The 24853-nt window shown below is 41.7% G+C and overlaps 1 protein-coding gene across 1 annotated transcript in view; it reads left to right on the forward strand.

Moving 5' to 3' along the window:
* LOC146810960 (protein bicaudal C homolog 1-A-like) overlaps window positions 1-24853 on the forward strand; it is a 273354-nt gene that overhangs the window by 92977 nt on the left and 155524 nt on the right. Inside the window, exons 5-9 of the mRNA XM_085618020.1 lie at window positions 10154-10315; window positions 14482-14535; window positions 14677-14871; window positions 15406-15654; window positions 24078-24209. Coding sequence (XP_085474146.1) covers window positions 10154-10315; window positions 14482-14535; window positions 14677-14871; window positions 15406-15654; window positions 24078-24209 — 792 coding nt within the window. The remainder of the gene's footprint in view (window positions 1-10153; window positions 10316-14481; window positions 14536-14676; window positions 14872-15405; window positions 15655-24077; window positions 24210-24853) is intronic.

Here is a 24853-nt window from a genome sequence, read left to right on the forward strand (position 1 = left end):
GATTTCCCCTATGCAAGCAAGTACTTCTGAATGGGCAACCAGTGAAGGGGGGGTGGTCCAGAGCTTGAGTTATGGGCGCTTGTCAGTCAGCATCACAGTTGAATATAACACCTATGTTGAGAAGGCTGGAGGTCATATTTAGTGCAAACCGACTCAAAGGATTTAATGAAGCCGTCAGCAAAGTTGAGGTCTCCAATTGTCTGGATTTTGGCCACCTTCTGTTGTGGCCAGTTGATCACCTGATGTCCATTTTGGATAGCAGAGATCCACCAGAGCAGTTTATTTTGGTGCAACTGATCATCATTGCCCATAATTCTGTGCGCATCCTTTCAAATCTGCCACATCGCTGTCACAATCGGTGGGCAATCAGTGACACATCTTGATGCCCAAATGTGGTGGGGCACTTCACGGCCTGCTCAAGGCAGACACAGGTGTGTCACTCAGTGTCGGCCACTAGGAAGTGTACAAGCTGCGATAGGCGATGAGCGAGTTAGTAAAAATACAATTTTAGTAATCACAGCCCACCCGACCTGGTGTCTGTGTGAAGTCATGCTGGTTTGAGTCGTGGTCTTCTGCCCGTCCAAATGAATAGTTTGATGTGTTTGTTTAGTAGCAAATTGTTGTTTTTGGTATATGGAGGGGTAGCATGCCAAAGACATATTTGAACATCGGGGCAGTCATCATTTTCACCATCGGCATACCACCCCATGGAGATATGTGTAGGTCAGCCCATCACAAAAAATCATTGATAGTTTTGGTTACAAAGGGCTGTATATTATCTGACACCTTGTTATTAAGTCCTCGATTGACCACATTTCCCATGTACTTCAATTTGGAACCTTTCCTGGTGAAGCTACAGTCGTAGCTATGTTGGAAAATCTGAAATTGACAACGTTTCACACATCCCCCCAATTCATTAGTTTGGTAGCCTGAAAACACTGAGAAAGAGTCAATAGTGGAGATTAGAGAAAGGAGAGAGAAATCCGAGTCAATGAGGGTCAGCAGATTATCGTCAGCATACGGTAAAATCTTAACCGGCCAGCCTTGGAGTTGATGCCCTTAATGTATGTTTTTGCCATATGGCTGCTGCCAGCTATTCCAGGGCAATAAGAAACAGGAGTGGGGACAGCGGGCAACCCCGTCGCATCCCTCGGATCATGGCCTCCCACAGTCTATTTTGGGTGGTAGCAATCACATACAGCCATTTCTTTTTAGCCGAGTAGTCGGGCCTATACCCATCCTTACCATGGTGCAAAATAGGAACTCCCACTCACGCCATTGAATGCCTTCTCAGCGTTTTCCACAGGACAATGTCTGTAAAGAGAAGTTGGCGCATCAACTTCCCCTTCAACATTCACTCACTGTGTCTATAGTGGGGCAGGAATTTAATGGGTCAGGTAGCCCAAGCTGTTGTCCCAGGATGCAGCATGACTGTCCTTACTGCACGTGTTCCTGCCCTTGCCGACTCTCCTCTCCAGCACGCAGTCACCAAGGTCTGACTCACAGGGCCACCCATGTTAATCACTTGTGGCAGCGGGAGTACTCCCCAGGGAAACGCCTTGTATCATCCTATAATTAGCACCCCAACTGCCACTCTGGGCTGGGGCAGGGCAGAATGGAGGGAGGCTCTGTAGCATTGTGTAGTGTATAGTAGGGAGGTCCACGCAGGAAGGATGTAATTAAAGATGATTTATTCAAGCAGGTAACATGTTGAATAGTTCCAGCCAACAGGTAGTTAAGTAGTGAAGAGTAGCCCCACCAGGAACAGCCTGCCTGCTGCTCAGCCCATGCTCAACTGTCACTTGTGTATCTCAACATTCATCATGCAGCGGTGTCAGGGCCCCTGAGCATCACAATGGCACCTCCCAGAACCATGGGGAGGCCCCCTGAAGAAAACAGCGAGCTTGCAGGAGTAGCAGTGAATGGGGCCACAGGTAGGGGTAGGCTCTAGCTTCTCTTACTTATGGACCAGGTAATCACAATCAAATCAAGTAGGCCTCACTCTGTAGATTAGGGCTGCAGTGATACTGAATCTGCTCTGTGCTCTCCTGCCGTGCAGCCTAACCACTATTGTCTTTCAGTTTTCCTATATTTCAGGCCATAGCCATGTTAAATGGAAACGAAAATGGCCCCTTTTGCCTTACATCAAGGACATGGCGATGAGCATTCTAGGCAGGCTTTTGTGAGCACTCTGGGGATCAAATATGCTATCTACTTACATGTACACTGAACTATGTAAAGTCTTGCCTTGATACAGATTTTACTAATATTCATCTAACAGTCCCTGTGAAAGTGTTTTCTTAATCAGCCTTGCATAAGGCAAAAGCTATCCAGCCTATTCTCTGAACTGTGACCGCTCTTCCTTTAATTCAGGGAATTTGCAACTGGTGAACAGGTCTCCCTTTGTCTTCTATTCTGATACTTCTAACTGCAGTATTATCTTTACTAATTTTCTTAAACAGCAGCATTTCATACAATGGCATGACCAGCACAGGCAGTGTGCTACACAAAGGCATTTCTTCTTAACACCAGTACAGCTAACCAGGCGCATAAGTCTAATCAAGTACAAGCCTTTCAGCAGATCTCCACCCTCCCAAAAAGGTGCCCTATATGTTCCTTCTATCAGCTTGTGTTGGATGTTTGGTCCCTCTGCAGGTCACCCTACTGCACGGTGCAGCTGTGCTTCTCAAACTTCAGTCTTACACTGCTATGCCTTCCAGCCTATACTAATTTCACCAGCAACGGATACATTTCTACGCATATCTGCTGGTATGTGACTCATTGTGCGCTGTATTAAATGAAGCCACTTAGGCAACATTACCATTTTTGCTAAACCTTCTGTTTCAATATCTGAGAACCATAACACTGTTGTGGGACGTCATCTGGGTGCTCCCAGGCAAATTGTAGGTTCATGGGGCTCGATTTTAACTATTGGAGTCACTTACCATTGGCGTCCTTTGTCCAATGTACTATTGTACCCGAAACCAAATAACCAAACGGAGAACTCCAGGGCTTGCTAAATGTTAGTGTAAGTTACATACTAAGAATACTTCAAAACACAATAATACCACTCTATCAGGTTACCACAGTGATTTACTTTGTAAAAAGGAAAGTGTTTTTATACAGATATGACAAAATATTATACATAAAAAGGTTGTACAAAGAAAAACAAAACTGTGTGGCCATTAAGAGCCAGAGATCTTACCCCTAATGTTATCATAACAGCTAAGGAGTAAGTGCTATAGTTCCCTCAGCGTCTGAGTTTGCAGTGTGTTCTTCAATAGACTGGGTTTGCGGTTCTTTAGTCTGTAGTCCGAGGACACGGTAATCTGTCTCAGTACCCAAAAGCACACACATGATCTCAGCATTTCTCTTTCTACCACTCGGCAACCACCAGCTTTGGTTCCTGCTCTTCAAAGATATCACATTTTTGAGTGTCAGTACTGATGTCTCTACTACTGTAAAAAAGGGCTTTACTAGCTTTCACTATGCTTCCTTTGAAACATCTCTGTAACCACTGAATTGCCCAGAGACCCATCTCCCAAGCACCCCACAGAGTGCCCACTCAAAAGCCTGCTAACCAACTGGTCACTCATAAGGAGGGCGGGGAGTGTCAAGAGGTGCAGGGACAGTGTCCTGTGCCCTGCATTAGGGGCTTGAAATGCAGGAGTCCAATTGCCCTTAGGGCTACCACTGAAGGATTAGCGGTTGTTCTGATGCCCGTTCACTCGAATCACCCAATCTCTCTTATGCGCCTCTCCTCAGCGAGTGCCCACTCAGACATTTCTTGTTCATTCTTGAAAGGGAGGGGCCCTTCCTGGAAAGCCATCTGATAGCAGTTCATTGTTTTGCTAACAATAATCCCAATAAAACAAATCAATAATTAATCTTCTTGGCCTTGTGATGGGGAATAATGTCCAAAAGGCAAAGATTAACTGTTGCCTCTATTCTAATAACTGACACCACCCTCAGATATTGAACTAGTACTGCCCAGTATTGCTCCACCTTGATACAGTTTTAAATTGTGCCGGAAACCGATCTAGTCAGATAAACCCGACGCTACCTAGTAAGTGATAGGTAGGTACGACGCAATACATTATCAATATAACAAGACCTGATCATCAAGGCACATCCTTTTAGGAAAATTATATAAGTGGGGTTAAGGATTCCATAGCTTTATCCTCCATATACACCCCTCATTTACATTCCGAGTAGTGCCCTCCCATTTTAATGCCTTTAATTTAAAAAAAATTTTTTTTTCTATTTTCACAACTGACAGTCACTGAACTGCAGTATCCTCGGCCATCATACAGGGGTACTACTGTGAATGATGTATCGAAAACAAAACACCTCAATCTCTATAAAGATTCTGAAAAAATGGTGAAGAGGCAAGATGGCACCTCACGTGCGCACCACCAGTAGAGCTTGCTGATTGGTACTCACCAGCAATGCTCACTTGTTTCAACATTGGTAGCCATTTTGCCTTAAAGAATAAGATAAGTTTCCAAAAACAAACGAAAATGGTGCTAAGAAAGAGTGAATGAGTGTATCACAGACCACATAAGCGACCATGTGAAAATAAAATTGAAATAAGTAGCACATTAACTGATGCCAACTTTATTATTCGCTTGTGCACTTATTCACAGAGTGTAATCATTGAGAAGACTCACGGATGGAGTTCTGTCTAATGAGTGAAATAAGAGAAGAGCTGGTATGAAGGACGTTGGCTCGGTTATGTCCCAGTAAAAGAAAAAATTCAGTGTCCAGTACTGGTGCTAGACGACCTCACAGCCCTGATGAAATTGCCTTAAACTTGTAATGGCAATGAAACATGTCGGCTCAGTATGAAGCGGTATGCATAAATGGCAACCGGTTTTAACTTGAATAAGTGCACAAGTGAATAATAAAGTTGGCATCAGTTAATGTGCTACTTATTTCAATTTTATTTTCACATGGTCGCTTATGTGGTCTGTGATACACTCACTTCATATAAGGGCAATGTTTCCCTTGACAGGCACCTGCTATTAGGCTCTCTAGTAAATATGCTGCCCCAATGACTCCTGACAGTAACTTATTTTCCCATGTATGCCCTTCAGCACACCAGTGGCATGATGTAGCTGTGCCGACAGATAGTTCAACTCTAAGTCAGGAAGTCCAAGGACCATCTATGGTGTCCAGCTTCAAGACTTCTAAGCCCACTCTGCTCCTTTTGGCTCCCCATATAAGAGAAATCAGGAGGCTACCTATTTCTCTGAAAGTAGGCCTATGTATCAGGCATTGAGAGGTCTGCAAACTTATAAGCATCAGAAAAATAATATAGTTTTTGCTATAGTAATCCTGCCCATAACCGACAATGGGAGTCTGTTCCAGAATCCAACAGAAGCCTTCACGCCTTCCAGTACTCTATACTTTATAAGCATATTGTTTGTCAGTGGTGTGTGTCACCCCTGTCACTAAGTAACAAAACTGCTCAAGCTCCCACCTCAACACAACATCAGGAAGTGTCTCCGGAGCGTGCCTTTCCAGCCCCGTCTCCCACTGGAAAAAACAGTGACGTTTTCCTATTATTATGCAGGCCTGTGGCTTTACCGAACTCCTACAATTCAACTAACAACTGAGGTACAGATATTAACGGCTGCTGCAGGTATATAAGTGCATCATCTGCATATAATGAGACATGTTCTACAGCTCCCTCCCATATACACCATTCTCACATTAAGGCACGCAAATGAGCTGTTAATAGCTCCATTGCTAGGGCAAACAGGACAGGAGAAAGCAGTCAACCCTGTCTGGTTCCCCTTTCAATATTCCATCTGTCTGAAATGTATCCTTCAGATCTCCCACTGGCTGGGGGTCCTACAGAGATCCAACTCTGTAAATTGGGACCAAACCTCATCTTTTTAAGTACTGCTCACATGCTATCCCAATCTAGGTTTTTTAAAGCCTTTTGGATATCTAAGGTAACTACTCCAACTTCAATATCCGAGTCCTGGACCGTGTGTAAAATATGGTTAAGCCTCCGAATGTTCGTGAAAGCACTCCTCAGGGGAGTAAACCCATGTTGGTCATCATGAACTAATGAGCTAATCACCTTATTTAATGTAGTGACTTTCGTTTTTGATAACACCTTGCATCCACATTAGACATAGACAGCAGTCTATAGGAACCCGCCTGTGTCTGATCCCTATCATGTTTTGGTAAAATTCCTATGGTCACCTCTTGCTTTGTCTGCAAGAGTCTTCCCAGGCTTTTTGCTTCCTAAAAGTCTTCCAGCAGGAGGTCCGAGACCAATGAATTATGTACTTGAAAGATTTCCCGAAGGAACCTATCCATTCCTGGCGCCCTATTTCTGAGCATCCTACAGATGGCCAATAACAAATCTTCTTTTGTAATGTTGTGCTCATTGCTTAGTTTGAGGCAGTTGTTTCCAGTGGGGGCCACTGGCACTTATTTTTAGGGACTGGCACTTATTATTCTGCCTCAGATAAAGTCCAAGGGCAAGAGAAGGAAAAAGACACAAATCAGAAAGATGGAGGAAGAGAAAGAGAAAGACAGAAATAACAACACGCAGTGAGACAGCAGCAACCAGCAAGAGTGCCATAAAGGCATAGGGAGTGTGTGGTGGTGGATATAATGCTACTAGCTTTAGTATTCATTGCACAGATGTTTAAAATGCATTGGCCATGGGCTTCTGAGCAGAGCTTTGGGCACTGACAGTCTTTCGTTTACATTTTAAGCACCTGCCGTCCAGAAGTGTTATCCCCCTGCTGAACTTGGGAGTTACATGTATCATAGCCATCAGGCCATCTCTCCCTCTAACTGCCATAATCATGGGTGTGTGTGTTTCCCTTTTTAAAATCCTGGCAATGAACCGCCATGGCCTGTCACTGTCCTTGTACAATTTCTGCTTATTCTCCAGAAGAGTAAACCTTAAACTTATCTAATGTGTCCCATATGTCCCAGAGTTTCCGTTTTACCTAAAGCAAGTCCCTGCTAGTGTGTCGGTCTCCATGATTTGTCCCCTGCAAGGGAGTCACGCGCTCCTCCTAATATGTTATATCCCTTTTCAATTGGCATCTTGTACTATATATTTTACTAAGGAACTACCCCTCAGGATGACTTTAAGTGCATCCCATTCATTTTCCCATCCATTGATTATAGATCTAATATCTGCATGAAAGGTAGTGTCCTTGAGGGCTTCTGAGCTGAAGTGCCAAATGGGAACAGCCGGATCACAATGGGCCCAAGTATAGGTGAGCCACAGAGGTGGGTGATCCGAAAGGAACCTGCCCAGGTGCATATTCCCTCCCAACGAACATACTATTCGTACCTTATCCAATTTACTGTACGTATTGTGGACGAGAGAGTAGAATGTGAATTATTTTTGAATGGTTTGTAGTGATCTCCAGGTGCCTATACAGTACACTCGACTCATTACTTGTTAAGTGCCCCCTTCATGCCTGACTTAGTATGGTGCCTTGTAAGTGACCTGTGTACATCTCCGCCTACTATACAGTCATAATCGCCCACACAATTAAAGGGGATCTGTACAAATGGTGCTAAAACATCTAATACCATCAAAAGTAAGCTTTGCCATAATATTTGGGTGAACATATATTTACCAGTCATATTTCTGTCTCATCTAGCAGCCCGTATACTAATATATATCTACAAGCAACATCAGCATGGGCCTCTCAGTAATTGAATGGTACCCCAGGAACTATCCAAATGGAAACCCCTGTGTGTATGTTGAGTATGGGGAGGAGTACAACTGCCCTCTCCATTTTTTCTGTACTTTATCTGCTACTCTATCCACCAGGTTGGTTTCCTGTGGGAGTGCCTGTCCTGTCATGGTACCTAAGGTAGGTGTGTAGTCTGTATATATTGGTATAATCATGTAGGCCCCTAACATTTCAAGATATTTCCTCTACATTTTCCACTACATTTGTCTGTCGTTTTCATTTATAAACTGTGTCTCGAAGAGATTCCCTGTAGACCCCCCACTTGCATCTACATTGCCCAGTAATTTAAATCATGATGATATAAAGCTAGAAAGAATTCAAAATCCAAAATCCTCTATCCCTCCTCCTCTCCCTCCCTGACCCATGTGACCTTGATATTTACCCATAGGAACTACAAGTGAGATATCTACCTCCCATCTTCTCAACATTTCATAATGCAACCTCTGATTTTTATAGAACCGAGTGAACCTAAATATTGAGTCACTGCCATGTCCTGTGAGACCAATTGAACTCTAATCCAGTTGTGAAGCACTGAACTCCTCAGCCTCTCTTACCAAAAGCGACACTCTTTATCTTAACCAAAATTCTTTGTTACAGTCCCAATATCTTGCACATAATCTGATACTGTGTTTGTAAGTCTGCATTAACTCCCCTGCACGTCCCAAAATAGCACAACCCCCTAGCCTTGGAGTTGATCAGACTACCCTTCCTCAATTCAGTACGTAACTCTGGGTGTATCCCTCAACTAACCCAGCAGTAATGTACCTTACAGAAAATACTATAAAATCTGTGGGCCTAAGACCTATGTGTACAATTAGCAGTCTGTGCCAAAAAAAGCTTTGCCTGGCTGCTCAGGTTTTCTTCCTGCCAGGCCCATGACTGGTTCATGTGTAAGTGCCGTTCAGTGTCTCATCAGGGGTGAACCTATAAGCCGTCTCCCGGGACGTCAACCTACAGCGTTCCACAATTTCCAAGTGCCATTCAGCTGAACAGTAATGTAGGGACTGCGCCGGATCTATGTCATACCCCACCTCCGTCTCTCTGTTGGTCCGCTTGGTTTGGTCCAATCCCTACTCTGCTAGCCTATCACTTCATGTCCAAGGGACGGCCGTTCTATGTCCACTCTCCAACCAGTACCAAACATCCTCTTGCCTTGTGGGAAAATGTATCTGCTCTCCTTGAACCACAAATAGCTTTGCCGTAAACAGTAACACATACCTAATATTCAGTGTTCAATTTTTTTTTCACAGTTAAGAAAGATGTTCGCTGGATCTGGACTGTTTGTATAATCCAGGGAGATTCTAGTGGTTCGACACTCAAACCTGGGATTGTCATTCTTCTGAGCCCATTGCAGCATGCGGTCTCTGTAATTTAATATGTTTGCTGCTCTCGGTGGTGCTCCAGGAGATGGGTTGGGGGTCCAAGCCCTGAAACTCTTGAAGCACCAATTATTGTTGGATATTTCTAGCACCAGAGTTGCCCACTGATCCAGGGGCATGGATTCGATGGGCAAGGCACAAGAGTGGGATTTGAACCACTTACCTCCCTGATTTCCACAGTCCAGAGGATGGCACTGAGGCCCCCTGATTTTCTTGGAGGCAACTAGGGGATCACACAGGTTTTCCTGCAAAATGTGTATAACGAGGGGCAAAGCAGTTTCACCAATCACTATATAGGTGACAACCCTTCCCAGGCGATGCAAACAGCTGTTGTTAACTTTTCCTCCTGCACAGCGGCTGGGTGACCTCATGTCCTTGAGCGACTCAGGTTGTGATTAGCATGTAATTAATTTAAAGGAAGGACCATTCAGAGTAAATTAATTGAGTAGAATGCTTGCTCAGATATTCCCGCAGATAAATGCTTTATATTATCTTCTGCTTTAATGCTAGTTTGTAAAGCACTTACCTACTTTGGCAGCATGCAAGGAATAGTTCTCCTTCCTGGCTGGGCTTGGCAGGACTTCTCGTTTCCTGTGTGGATTGCAAATGCATACATCAATATTGAATATTTGCGTAGGTGAGGTGACATTTAGCAACTAAAACTATGCATTTAAAAATATACAATTTATTGGACTTCATGTTTAATTTACTATTCTTCCACTTTTAGCTAGATTTTGTTGGCTCCAACCTGATCAATTTCCACAGCACAAAAAGATACATGATGCTGTAAAGTTTTTTTTAAACATTATTTTAGTTTTATGTTTTCCCAACTAACCTGAACATGTTATACTACTGAATACATTGTTTAAAAAAATAAAGTACAAGTGTTAAAAATATATGTGTGTTAATGGACATTTGCTCCAGTCCTGTTGCGCATTTCATTCACTTTGAAAATTCCAGCAAGGATTGAAGTAGTAAAATGTTTATTGTGCCTAAAGGAAACGACATTTTTAATTGAGCGTTTTCTTTCAGGTTAACAAAGTTACACTCAAAATGGATGTACCACATACGGAACATTCACACGTCATTGGAAAGGGCGGAAATAACATCAAGCGAGTCATGGAGGACACGGGCTGCCATATCCACTTTCCTGACTCAAACAGAAACAACAACAATGTGGAAAAAAGCAACCAGGTGTGTATTGAACTCAGGTGGGGAGAAGTAGATAGTTTTGTATTTATATTGAATGTCCAAACAGTATATACATGCAGTATTACCATGCTATATATATATCATGTGACAAAAAAATAACCACTACGGGATTATAGAAGTAATAGTTTTGCAGGTCGATATTGTCAAACTCAATATGATGTCATGCGACCTTCCAAAGGGGATTTTTAGAGCCTAGGAATCAGAGAATAGGGTATATTAATAAGTACATTACTTCTGAAAAGCCAAGTGTTTGCAGCTTTTTGGAAATAAAGTAGACCTGGAATTTTCTCAAAATCTATCTTGCTACTTTGATCTCAACTGCTCGCATTCTGATTTTACAAGAAGTGAAGAACCCAAGACCACTTCTTATGAGCATACCTGTGGTCTGATTTAGAGTTTGGCGTGACAGATTTCCCGCCGCCTTATTCCAAGTGCCATTGAATATAATGCACTTGTAATACGGCAGATAGGATATCCATCAAATTTGTCACGGAGTAACCTGCCTGCCGAACTCTAAATCAGATCCTAAGTCACTGAATAGACAAATAGGTGTGAATTACTTTTTAGACAGTCAGGTGCAGTAGCATTCTAGACTCTATACAAACACTGGCCTTGCCCCCTTTTGGCAAACCAGTGCAGCCTGTTCAGAACTGGTTTTCTGACTGCATTCTACGCAATCATACAGCAGCTCTGTTATTGCAGTACTGTCAAAAATGTTCTCACAATCAATTGCCCTGGCAGTAAGTATATTGATAACTATTTCTGACAAGCTAAGCACAACAAGATGATTTAATTACATGTGAATGTTTAGTCATATTTCTAATTTGTGTCCTTGTGCTGGTCTTGGGTTGGCATGCACTGATATTCGCTGATAGGATCAATTACAGCATTTCTGTTCTGTTTTACAATATTCACGGAATGCTCAGCTTACCCTAAAATATTACAGCATTTGAGAGGGAATATTAAATAAGCCCCAGGGCTATTTTGATGAAAATTGCCCTTTCCTCCAAAAGAGTATAGGAATGGAGTTAGAGCAGTGAATTGGCTGACCCAGTGTTTGAAAAATCCTTGCTGGCGTGAGGGCACAACTGCTTGGGTGCGTGTTGTGCCATAGGTTTACAAACGGCCTTTTGGCCTCCACGTCACAAATGGGGAGGATAATGTCTCCAAACTGAGAAGAGTGCATCTTTTTTGTACTTTTTCACATGCAATCTACTTTATAAAAAAAAGAACTGGAAAACACATGAAAGTTAGACAAAAAAGCCAAGGGGAAACATATCAACACTTGGTGCCAAGGTTGCAACACAGATGTAATACAAACCCAATGCAGAATGTTGTGTTGGGATTCATTTTCTAAAGCAAATCCTAATTTACATTAGAAAATAACGCAAAGTAGTGCTATGCACTACGCAGATCTACTTTGGGTCAAAGGGGCGTTCCATGGGTGGTATCTGGACGTTCTCATTCAACCACTCCTGGATTTTGATCAGTAGCGGCTCCTCCGCTAAGGCAGAGAAGCGTCGCCCTACTGCTTTAAGAGCAGTGTAGCGGAATAATAAAATGATAATAACCTTGTTATTGTCATTTAATTTTTCACTACAGGGTGGGTTAAGGAGGAGCGGGGCTGGAGTTACAGAGGCAGGAGTGGTTTGCACACTCCAAGTGTGCATGACAGCTTGGCCGGTCCTCTTGGGCCGGCTGAACAGTCATGCGCACTTTGCATGTTCCCCACAAGACTGCATTACAGAGCCTGGTGAGGAAAATGCCCAGCCTCCCATTCCCTGTCTGATGGCTGAACCACAGTGCTCAGACCAATCACAATGCTGCATTGCAGCGTTGTGATTGGCTTACGGGAGGGAGCCTGTGTTGAAGCAGAGAAGAAGGTGGCATGTGAAGGGACCGCAGGGGAGAGACGGCTGCTAGCAAAAGGTACGTTTTCTTTTTTTATTTGTCTTTTGTCTCACTGCCCCCATGCCCAGCCACCCCAATTCCCAACCAGCCATCACTGATTTTGATGTAAATCCCTACTTACTAACATTGGTAGTCAGAGATAAGCACCAAAAACATATACCTGTTTTGAGACAGGCTTAAAGTTTGAGAAGTTTTCTTTTTGTACGGCACATACACAAAGTCAAAGAATTAAAGCATCATTTTCTACTTGAAGTGATTTCTAATGTCACATCTTTATATTTCAAATAAAAACGTTTCTGTTGTCACAATTTATGTTAACAGCCTACGCGTTTTAGCGTAACACTCCATTTTAGCTAGACTATAAGGTAAAAATGAAAATGATATAAATCAGAATCCGCCGCAACCAGAATATTCTTGATTGGAGCCGAAGATGACCATTTTACAGGTCAAAAATCATTCTTGCATCAGAAAAGTATCTTGATGTGAGAATTCAGCTCACTAAGGAGACTGTAAATTAGTTATTCTTACATATCAAAAGTTTCCATGTTATTCCAAAATGTTCATTACTAGATATTAGGCTATTCCTACTGATACCCATTCTATTCCATATCCATCTCTTAATGTAGAATAACAGTGTAAATATTTTATCAATGTATATCATAACATATTTCATAACGGTCTGCAAGTTTCTCAAATATTACATTGCCTAAAACATTGAAGCTAAGATAGTGAACGTATATCATCATTGCATAATTACACACACTCATGTGCACATTCAGAAAAATGGGCTAATGCCTGAGTAATAATCTATATGCACAATAAGCACTCCCATGATGCTTGATCTTATTGATGTCTCTTTTTATTGCATTGTTCTTATCCACATGTATTAACATCTTGGTCCATGAATCAATGTCCGACTGGGACTCCAATTTGCATTTTCTGTAAGTAAGTGCTTTTGATATGATGGGACATATGTAATATATCTAATTTATTTCATAAGAACAATCCTTCCATTCAGCTGAAGTATCTCTCTAAATAGAACAGATCTTCTGAAGTACAACGGCTTAAAGTCCAGTGGCAGATGGGCCAACGGTCAAAGATTTCCAAAGGCAAAGAAATCTAAATGAGATAGGCAAACTCTGTGTATGGTGGGAGCCACTGTGGTTTGCCCCACTAACCTTTTAGGGCTGATTACAATTTTGGCGGTGCAGGAGCGGGATCGCCTGCACCGCCTAACCCATGGTTGAACCGCCTGCCAGATTAGGAGTTTTCTCCTAGTTTGGAAGATGGTTCTTTGGCGTGCCCACGGCGGTGCCTATGAAATAGGCACTGCAATGGGAATATCAAAATCTGTATCTGCACCACATGGACTGCTGCAGTCCATGCCATGCTGTTACTGGAGTGCATGCACACAGGGGGGCACAACATGTGCCCCCTTGCATGCATGCCCAGGCCCAGAGGCAACAGAGTTCCTTGTAGGGTCCCCTTAGTTTCCTCTCTGCCACGGTTTTCTTGGAGCTGTAACCGCCACGAAAACCGCAGCAGAGGGGAAACCCGTAATATGCTTGTCCTGCCAAGCATATTGCGGCCTCAAGACCGCCGCGCCATCGCCAGGGATCTGGCAATTGTGGCAGCCCGACTGCCCTAGTTGTGATAGGGCGGTCGGTGGACCGCTGCTGCTGTGCCCTCGCGAGTCTACTCATAATTATCCCCTAAATGAGGTCCTTTGTGTAGATACATGAGCTGTGTTTTGCTGTGTAGTAGCATCAGACCTGCTAACATAAAAAATATTTTTCCGTGTGAGTAGATGGTGGGGTCTTGGAGGGGGCGTGGTCTTATGCAGAAAGCTATTTAAGAAGCAGTCCAGCCAGCACACCCCACCGACCTCGTCCCTCAAAAAAAGCCCCAAAAACACAAAGCTTGCTGAGGCTGCTGCCAATGACCTGAAATGTTTTCACACCTCCAAAGAGGAGCTGGAAACCCACTTTGTGCAGTGATTTCCATCCCGTTTAGCTGCAACTGTGTGATATGCTCTTCACCCTTGAGTGAAAGGAGCTGATATTGTGTGACACACAGTGACACCATGTGAGTTGGCAGGTCTGCAGCACAATATTTCTGAAATAGAAAGTAGGGACGTCAGAAGTAATGTTTCTTTGTAAGTTGTAATCATGTTTTGTGCGGAGCAATATTTACTTAGTTATTTCAATGGCTTTAATAATCGTATGTTTTTTTGCCAGGTCTCAATCGCAGGAGTGGCCTCGAGTGTTGAGTCTGCCAGGAGACAAATAAGGGTAATGAAAAACCTAACAATTCAACATATATTCAGAGAACTCTATGAATGCATCTTTCATATTAAATTTAGAGTGCGAGGCATCTCACATGAAATCTACCCCTTTTATTGCTTAAAAGGTTTCTTTCTTTGTCATTGCCAGGAGCTTCAGCCGGTTACTCTCATGTTTGAGATCCCAGTGACGAGGGCTCCTCAGTCCGCACCGGATGTGAATGCTCCAATATTCCAGCACATAAGCCAGTCCTTCCAGGTCACTGTGTCATTCAAGCAACATTCGAAGTTCTTGACTACTGTCTGCTCTGTGAAGGGGATTCAAGGGAACTGTGCTGCACTGAAGGTTGGTTTCAAATTAAAGGAAAACTTTACAGCATTTTACACCAGAGAATTTTCTTGGAAAATGCCCTCATTCTAGGACGTGTGTTACAAGTGGTGTTATAATACAACACCCTTTCCAATACTACTTTCACCCAGTGCTTAGTTGTAGAAAACGTAAGTGCCTGGGTCCACGTCAGGATGCCACTTCAGCTTGCACCACCCATTGCCAGTGGTAGTGCTGCCAATGACAGTACCATCACAACTACTAACTGTCACACTCCTACAAGTGTGACAATTCAGACTGTTGGAGGCCCCCACAGCTCTAAGAATGGCTTTGGAGCAGGTATTAGTTGTTTTTAATGTATATTGAATTAATACGACTTTATGCCGCACTCTGAAGAGCAGAAAGCAATATATGGTGGTAATGCAGTATCCAGTAATTACCCATGTGGATATGTTCTTATTTACCAGTTACATTTATACGACCCCATTTCTGGGGAAATTATAACGAGGTTTGAAGTAGGCAAGCTAAAACAAAACGTGCGTTTTTTTTCAGAAAGCTACTCTTCTTCTTATTGAACTTCTTGTTGGCCCAGACCTCAATGTGATAGTGAGCACACAGCTGGATATTACCCTGCAGCAGCATCTTTTTTTGATTGGCCAAAATGGAGCTCATATTCTGAATATCATGCAGGCAACGCAAGCCCAAGTCATATTTCCAGATCCAAGTTACTTGCAGCCAAAAACAACACTGCTTATGCAGGGAACCATTGACGCGGTCTACATGGCCAAACAGCAGCTCTTGGTAAGTAGTGAAAAGGTAAATAAAACAAGATTGGATTTATTCTGTCTGTTTTTAACATCAGCATCCAACAATGCAATAAACATTGAATAACAATAACATATTAACTGATATGTCTCACAGAATCCATTTTAATGATGCTTCTATTACATACATGCCAACATTTTGGAAGAGGAAAGTGTATTTCTCCCATTGACTTCTATTGCTGCATGCATCGTGTCTATTGGAGTTTATTCCATACCTGTCAGGAGCACAGAAAAATCACTATGGCAGGCAGAGAAAGTGTGACAAAAATGTTGTGCACTTGCTTGCATGAGCAAGTAACTGGCAGTGCCTAATCCAAGTCACACAAGACCAACCCCTGCCATCTGTAGCCCGCCGAGGAATCGGGTTTTTGTATGCAGAAATTGGGAGGCGGTTGTCTAGCTTTGTAATCGGTAGTCTCCCACCTGAATCGGGAGGGTTGGCATCAATGCTATAAGCACCTCTGATGCTTTTAAGAGGTAACACACATTCATACTCATGCTTGGGAACAGCGGTAAAGAAAGGTAGCAAATGAAAATATCTAAAAATATACATAGTAATTTGCTAAATCTTCAACGCAAAAATGTTATCAGTGATTTGAGTATTATATTAGAGTGCAAACAAGTAACAGTTAAATTTTTGATACAGTATTGCAGGTTCAGGCAGCATAGTTCTCAGTTTGGCTGGGGATATTGACATAAAACAACCACACATTAGCACTATCAACCTGAAATGGTTTGAATATTCTACTCTGAAGATTTCAAAAAGATATGAAATGTGCATAAGGGTATTCCGCCTTAATATTGAGTCCAGAATTACGTGGACAAAATATGTGGTAAGCAGTTGTCCCAGGGACCACTGCCTACTCTTAAAAAATGAAACAAAAAATTTCTTTTTTTATATTAAATGCATCCCGTTTTCCTATTAAAAAAATGGTCTGCATTAAAAAAAAAACTGCTTTATTGAAAAAGCAGTCACAGACATGGTGGTCTGCTGACCCCAGCAGGCCACCATCCCTGGGAGTGCTAGCAATTCCTAATGGAATCGCAAATAGCACCTGCCTCATGAATATCAATGAGGCAGGCAATTTGCGATAACCATTAGGAATCGCTAACAGTGTTTGTGCCAATGTTGTACATTGCATTTTGCGAGTCGCAAATTGTGAGTCACAAAATGTAAGGGTGGTACATCTGGCCATAGGGCCCTATATCGCTTCATTGTTTCTATTTTTCCTAATTTTCCCCCATATCTCTATATCCATTCTTGTTTATCTCCAATCTGTCACCCTCTTGCTTTCTCTGTTTATTGCTGCTTTCCATCTTCTACTTTCCCGCTTCCCACTGGTATTCCTTCACTTTCCAATCCACCATCTCTATACTTCACTAATGTTCTGCACTTCAACTTGCCCTTCACCTCTCTTTTCTCTTGCATCACCCTAGTGCCCTTTTGATACCTTTTTTTCTCTCCTATCTCTTCATTTTGTACTACTTTGCTTTAAGCTCCCCTGCGTCTTTGCAACCATCTATGTTTTGCTACTTTACATCGTTTGTTCTTATCTGTAGCTATAGTTCTTGTACCCTTCTTAGAATTGTCCACATTTTTTTTACGTAGAGTTACTATTTCATGCCAAAACTAACATATTAGTTAACCAAGTCTGCCACTCATAATCATATTCATGGACTGTATATTCTCTAACTTGATTACATTAATTCTCCATCGCACATTTATAACTAAAAAGTGATACCCAAGCTAATTTGGTTAGCAGCTATTCAATCGTCTTCCTTCTATATTGATAACTACATACTGATCCTTATAATTTCCCATTTGCTATTTTCAGAAATGTCACTAGACCGCCAATAAACTGCCAATTCTTTACATAAGAAACAGAAAGTAATTGCCAACTTTGCAGATCACATTCCAGGGGCCCTAACACAAAATAACAAATAACGTATAAGCTCATATTCAGTGGTTAATTTGAGTTGTTGGTTGCCGGTGCTGGGCACCGGTACTTAAATGTCAGCACCGGCACTTATGACAGCTGCCACATGGTGGCACTGCATGGGTAATGTATAGATGAGCAGAACAACAGTTGTTTATTAATTTAATATGCCTTAAAAACAACTAATACTTGTCACCCAAGCCATTCTTATAGCTTTAGGGACCTAAGACAGTCTTACAAATTAAGCACTGTTCATATATCATCGTCTGGCAAATGTATAGCAAATAGGACATTGACTAATCCTTTGCTTCACAATGTCAACAGTATGGACAAATACTTTGAGTTTGCTTCTCCATTTAACTTTAAACTAAGCAACTAGAGCAAGTAATAAACCGAATCTCAAATACTATCACCTAACCAATTGTTTCTTAGGGTGTGCCAAATATCAAAGTGTGTTTAAGGCAGAGTATTATCAGCTCCTTAATGTTCTAAATTTAATAAATCTTAATAGAATGAGCATTCTATTAATTTCTTTTCAGTTAAGTTTTAAAAACGTAATTGTTTCTGGTACGTCTCTGTGGCCTCCTCGCATAGATGGTCAACAATTCTAAGTAAACAGGCAACATATGTTATTGGGTCACATTTATATATATATTTATGCCCTGGCAGTGAAAACAAATGTGACCCAATAACACTTATTTCAGAGCAACTGTACTAATAAACACACATTCATGCATGTATTACTACAGTGCAAGTGTCTAATTCAAGTTTATTCCAGAGCACAACACAAGTGACATTGTAGAAGAAAACACTCAAACCAAGTTTTGAGATACTATTCCTCGTCTATCTGTTCAGAGAGCCCTGGAGTGTGTTGTAAGAATTTGGGCTATTGGTTAGGGGGGTGGGAGCCCCACTAAGACAATATCCACAACCCTTGTCAGGTTGAACCACAAAACTGTGCTAAACCCTCTGGTAGTTTAGCACAAAACAGTCATTCTTAACTTGGAGCTAGAGTGCAAAGTATTTATGCAGCACCCAAACAGTAATAAAGTGAAAATTCAACACAAGAGGTAGAACCTGTGATATTCAACTTCACAACTTTACAATTTTAGGTAGATATAGTGCCTAAAAGCACAAAGCGTCACTCATGATCATCTGATCATACTTGTCCAAGGGAATGTCATATGTTCAGGCCAAACGTGATGGAGCGCAGGCTAGATACAGGTATCTTGTTTTTACTGCTGAAAAAGTGACAAGTCTGGCATAAAAAATTCTGTTTGCGGTGGGAGAGGCTGCGAGAAGCAGTCAGAGTGTCGCGAATGGTCATTGCTGTAACACGAGGCTCCACCCACAACCATTCTAGCAGGATGGGCCATTCGGCCAACGCCTACCTCTGCTTTGTCTCACTGTATGGGAGACATCATTTACCACACATCCATTTAAACGTGGTACAATTACATCGTGGTTTTCACTACGCAAGTCGATACATCGACTGGCACTGGAGGGCGCTGTAGACTAATGAATAGTGTAAATTACTGTTTCCAACACCTTCCCTACTGTATGTAGACTGGAGTTGGAATAGTAATTTACACTATTCCTAAATCCAGCGCCCCTCCAGCGCAAGTCGATGTAACGACTTGCGTAGTGAAAACCGCGATCTAACAGACCGCGTTGAAATGGCCCTCGTTGTATCGTCATATATCCCACTGTATGGGAGGAATACACAAAGCCTAACAGCCAAGCTTTTTATAGTCATGAGATTCAGGACATTGACAGCAGGCACCAACCGGTTAGCACAAGGAAATGCCAACTTCCTAAAATTGGCATTTTATGAATTGTGACTTAAAATCCGACTTTACCATTAGGAAAGATTTTAAATTACAATTTGTTTGAGTGCAAACATGACATTTCTACATGCTCCCAATCAAAAGTTAACATGTAATAAATGTAATAAGGTAACCCAAGGTTATCCAATGGAAGAGATAGTAAAAACTAATGTAGGAGTTTTTCATTCCCTGGGCATGTAAAACACATATCCTACTTTTTAATTACAATGCACCCTGCCCTATGGGCTCACTTCAGGTTTAGGAAAATCAATTCTGTTGATATGAGTGTCCCTCCTAGAAGTCTCCATTATTCATGTCATGAGGAATTGGGTAAAAAAAAAAACTGGAGGATAACATTAAGTTAGCCCCCATTTTGTTGTGGTTTCTATCTGGACTAATTCCCATACATCGCTCAATAAAGCTATAATCAAGGTTAGTTTGAAAAGGTATGTGTGCCTAAAACGTCCTTGGCTCAGAAGCATCAAGACTTTATGTACAGAACTAGGTAGGCAAACATTTTTCATTGACCTTAGCAGTATTACTTGGCAGGACTGGACATGGGTGAAGGAAACATTCAAAACCAGGCGCCTTCAGAGGGACTCAGTCGAAATGCAAAAAACACAGTCGCAATGCCGCCTTTTTCACAACAAAAGACTGAAAATTTAAAGACAGACCTACTTTAGGACCTATTATCCCACACCCACCCACACACTATCACCACGATGACCACACCAGTGATCCCACTTTACTGTCCTACAAAGCTCGACCTCAAGAACAACGCCTCCTGGACCACCTTCAACCTCTACAGCGAAGAAACTATTGTCAACATGCTCATGGCTTTGAATCCCTCTGATTATTTTACGGATCCTCTCCCAGCAACCCACTTAAAGACCTTCATGCCACTGCTAATGCCCCTATGGACCAGGATTATAAACACCTCTCTTTTGGAAGGAACCATCCCGGACATCCTCAAAACGGGTCAGGTATCCCCCATCCTAAAGAAAGTATCAGCTGACCCGTCAGACCTGAATAACTATGGCCCATATCCAACATTTCGACACTGGCCAAATTACTCGAAAAATGTGGCCACATGCAGCTCAGTAACCACATTGACTATTTCAACCTGCTAGATCAATTCCAATCTGGCTTTCGATCTGGGCATAGTACCGAATCAGCCATGACCCACATTATAGATGACGCTCTACAAGTACTGGACCAAAATAAAGCCTGTTTGTTAATCCTACTGGACTTATCCTCAGCTTTCGACACAGTCAAACACAGCAACCTACTAGACCTCCTGAAACACAGAATGGGTTTATCTGGAACAGTGTTAAACTAGTTCACTTCCTTCCTCCAAGACAGAACGCAAAGATTCAAGATTAACCAATCTTTATCTAACCCCACCCCAGTCACCTTGGGAGTACCCCAGGGATCTTCCCTCTCCCCAATCTATTTATGGAACCACTCACTGAGCTTCTCAACTCCTCAAACATCCAATAGCACATGTACGCCGACGACACTCAACTCTACATGAAGGTCAACTCTCTTGAAGACATCAAGTCCCTTAACTCTACGCTCCAAAAAGCACAGTGTTGGTTGGCAAGGAACCATCTAAAACTTAACACACTAAAAACAGAATTCCTCCTTATCGCTCCCCCCAATCAAACAGTCATGATCCGCGAGTGGATGCAGCACCTAACCGCACTCGATGGTCAACCTCTCATCATTGATTCTGCGAAATCCCTTGGTATAACTCTGGATAATAAACTAAATATGCAGAAACACAATCAGCGCTGCAACTAGAGGAGCCAATTTTCAGATGAACACCCTGAGAAAATTGAAGCCATTCATACCCGCGAATGACTTCCAACAGGCAGTTCAAACCCTAGTAATTCCCAGAGTGGACTATGGGAGTAACGCTCTCTGCGGCCTTCCCAGATCCACAACCGCTCCGCTAAGAGCCTCAATCAACACAGCCGCTAGACTCATCACAGGCTCCAGAAGAAACTGCCACATCTCCCCTGACCTTCGTGCCCTCAACTGGTTACCTTTTGAGGCCAGAATCCATTTAAAAATCGCCTGTATGACACATAAGGCATTGCACCAAAAAACCCTGAGATACCTTGCGGAGAAAATAGTGCTGTTGGGTGGTAGCAGAACCACTAAGAGTTCTGATAATCTTCTACTTAAACCACAACGTTTCTTCAAGAAATAAACTTACAATCGTACCATCTCAGGAATGGCCCCTAGGATTTGGAACGTCTTGCCACCAGAAACAAGACTGAATCCATCCGCTGCCTTCTTCAAAAAAGAAGTGAAGGCGATTTTCTTGTCCAGATTCACCTGAACTTTCTTATACACTCTTGTTGATATATGCTAGTAGCTAACAGTTACCAGGAATGTATTCGCATAATTTATCGTATTTATATGTATCTGACAATCTCATGTATGTGCCCTGTAAAGCGCTCTGATACCCGCAAGGGTCTTGTTCGCGCTATACAAAACTGTTAAAATAAAATAAATTAAAATTAAAAAAAAAAAAAACAATCATTAGATATTATGGTATGCTAGAAAACACAATAAAGGAAAGGGAGTTGGAGGATAGGAAGGTAGGTTTAGGCCTCCTGTTACAATATATCTATCAAAAAGGATCCAAAGGGATCCTAATAAAGCCTACCTAAGATTATGTACTCTACAATTAGTAGAGTCCTATACTAGAAAAAAACACTTGTTTTTCTAGAGTTCCCTCACTCACCTAGGGTTTCCCCAGGGTGACATGCTTCATCATAGGGGTCCTCCCAGGCATCTACCGTCTGGGGCGTGCTACAACTTGGCGGAATACGCAGGAGCACTTTTTTTTATTTTATACTATGTGTAGTGATGTGCTGTGTGGAGTGAAAAGTGAAATAAATCAATAAAAATTACCTGGATAGTGAGCCCTAATTTTATTCTGCTCCTATCCGGTACATGTATAATAAAATGGGGCTAGTAATAGAGAACAGTAACCATTATGTGAAGCTGTCCCTATTTACTTGGTCGACATGTTTCGTGGTTACCCCAACCACTTCATCAGGACTACACAAGGACCAGCCCTGTGTGTACCACTCCGTGCCTTTACGAACGATCAGATAGATTTATACTTTTTGCAACCGATTTGGTTTGCTAAATACATACGATTCCCATGTTACAAGGATTTCTTAGATGCATATGATCAATCATCAATATGCGGTGTTCCTGGGAGCTACTAGATTTAACGGCTGATGGTCCTATCTAGACAAATTTCTAGAGCCCCCCTGCCCCAGCAACACCATGGAGTAGAATTACACCTCCATAAAAAAACTTCGACCCTATGCATCTAAGAAATCCTTGTAACATGGGAATCGTATGTATTTAGCAAACCAAATCGGTTGCAAAAAGTATAAATCTATCTGATCGTTCGTAAAGGCACGGAGTGGTACACACAGGGCTGGTCCTTGTGTAGTCCTGATGAAGTGGTTGGGGTAACCACGAAACATGTCGACCAAGTAAATAGGGACAGCTTCACATAATGGTTACTGTTCTCTATTACTAGCCCCATTTTATTATACATGTACCGGATAGGAGCAGAATAAAATTAGGGCTCACTATCCAGGTAATTTTTATTGATTTATTTCACTTTTCACTCCACACAGCACATCACTACACATAGTATAAAATAAAAAAAGTGCTCCTGCGTATTCCGCCAAGTTGTAGCACGCCCCAGACAGTAGATGCCTGGGAGGACCCCTATGATGAAGCATGTCACCCTGGGGAAACCCTAGGTGAGTGAGGGGACTCTAGAAAAACAAGTGTTTTTTTCTAGTATAGGACTCTACTAATTGTAGAGTACATAATCTTAGGTAGGCTTTATTAGGATCCCTTTGGATCCTTTTTGATAGATGTTAGAAAACACACCTGAAATGGAAATGTATTGATCTATTGTATTAAACTCTTGGGGGAAATTTTTAATATGCCTCTTTAGGTTGTGTATTGTTCATAATCCTCTGTCCTTTCCTAAAGGTTGGATCAGTAGTATGTAGCCACCCATATAATGAATTTTCTTCGCAAACGTTGTTGCACTTTACTTTTTAAATGCAAATGTACCGGGTGCTGATCTGCTCTCATGTATTTGCAAACGTTTATAACCCAACTTGTATGTAGAGTGATCGGTTCCTTTTTAAAAGCGGTGTTCAGGCGTTTTAATACAATGTTGTTATAATTTAGAGTTTCAATGCCCCATTTAATGTCTACATTTATTTGTATTTTAAACTTTAATGACTAATCATTCTCCTTTTAAACTGTATGTCTCTGTTGCTTGTTATTTTGACTTTTATGGTGTGTTTTGAATTAAATTATTGTGAACTGACTGTCAACCAGTCCGACTCTATTTGTTCTGTAATAAGGACCCCCACCTTGTACAAAACAGCTGTGTAACATATGGAATGATGCCTATATATCACGTTTTATAGCAAGTTTTGTAAAAAAAAATGTTTATCATTCATTTATGGTGGTTTATATGGGCAATATTAGACACAAATGTAGGCTTTAAAATGCAAATACAATTAATGCTGCCCTTTAAGCTTTGCTTACCTTTATCAAAAAAACATTTCTCCCTGCAGGACTGCATGCCACTCTCCTTAATATTTGACGCAAAGGAAGACAGTCAAATTGAGCCACATAAAATAAAACAAGTGATGGAGGAACTGGGAGTTTTAATCAACGTTAAACCAAAACCAAAACAGACAAGCAAGGTCAGATATGCTTTGACTCTCGGTGAAAGTGTTTTTGAATGACATTAACTGAGTTGCTAAGGTTTACTTTAATGACAAATCTTATCAAGCAAACTTCATAATTACGTCATTTCTTAAAGACAGAAATATCTTATGCACTATGAACAACATGGTGTACAATGGCACAGTATGTGCGTATAAATCAGCTACAGTTATGAAGTCAAAATATTCCAACATTTCAATGTTGACGTGTGAGTGTATGACGAATGCTACTAAAAAGATTATTGCTACATCAAGAGCCATTGTTTAGTGTGTGTTTTCCTGACAATAAATTTTTTCAGTTTGTACATGGGACAGGTTATGTTATTTCGTATACACTGGATACACTTGATCTCGGGTAACCCAGACACCCACTATATTTGGAAATAAAAAAGCTTTGGCGACCCACATTTTCACTTTCATTATTATCTTGGGCGTTTCAACCAATAATATAAAATTCAGAATTGCTGCTAGTCTGCATTGGCATACCTTAAATCAAAGACTTAGGGCCCGATCCACAAAAGTAATATGAGACAAAATCCTAACTTTACGACTTTCGGTATTCACAGAAGGCATTTAGGAGTACTAAAGTTATGATTTTGTCTCAGTTAATCTTAAATTTTGGT

The sequence above is a fragment of the Triturus cristatus genome, chromosome 7 (assembly GCF_964204655.1).
Source record: "Triturus cristatus chromosome 7, aTriCri1.1, whole genome shotgun sequence".
NCBI lineage: Eukaryota > Metazoa > Chordata > Amphibia > Caudata > Salamandridae > Triturus > Triturus cristatus.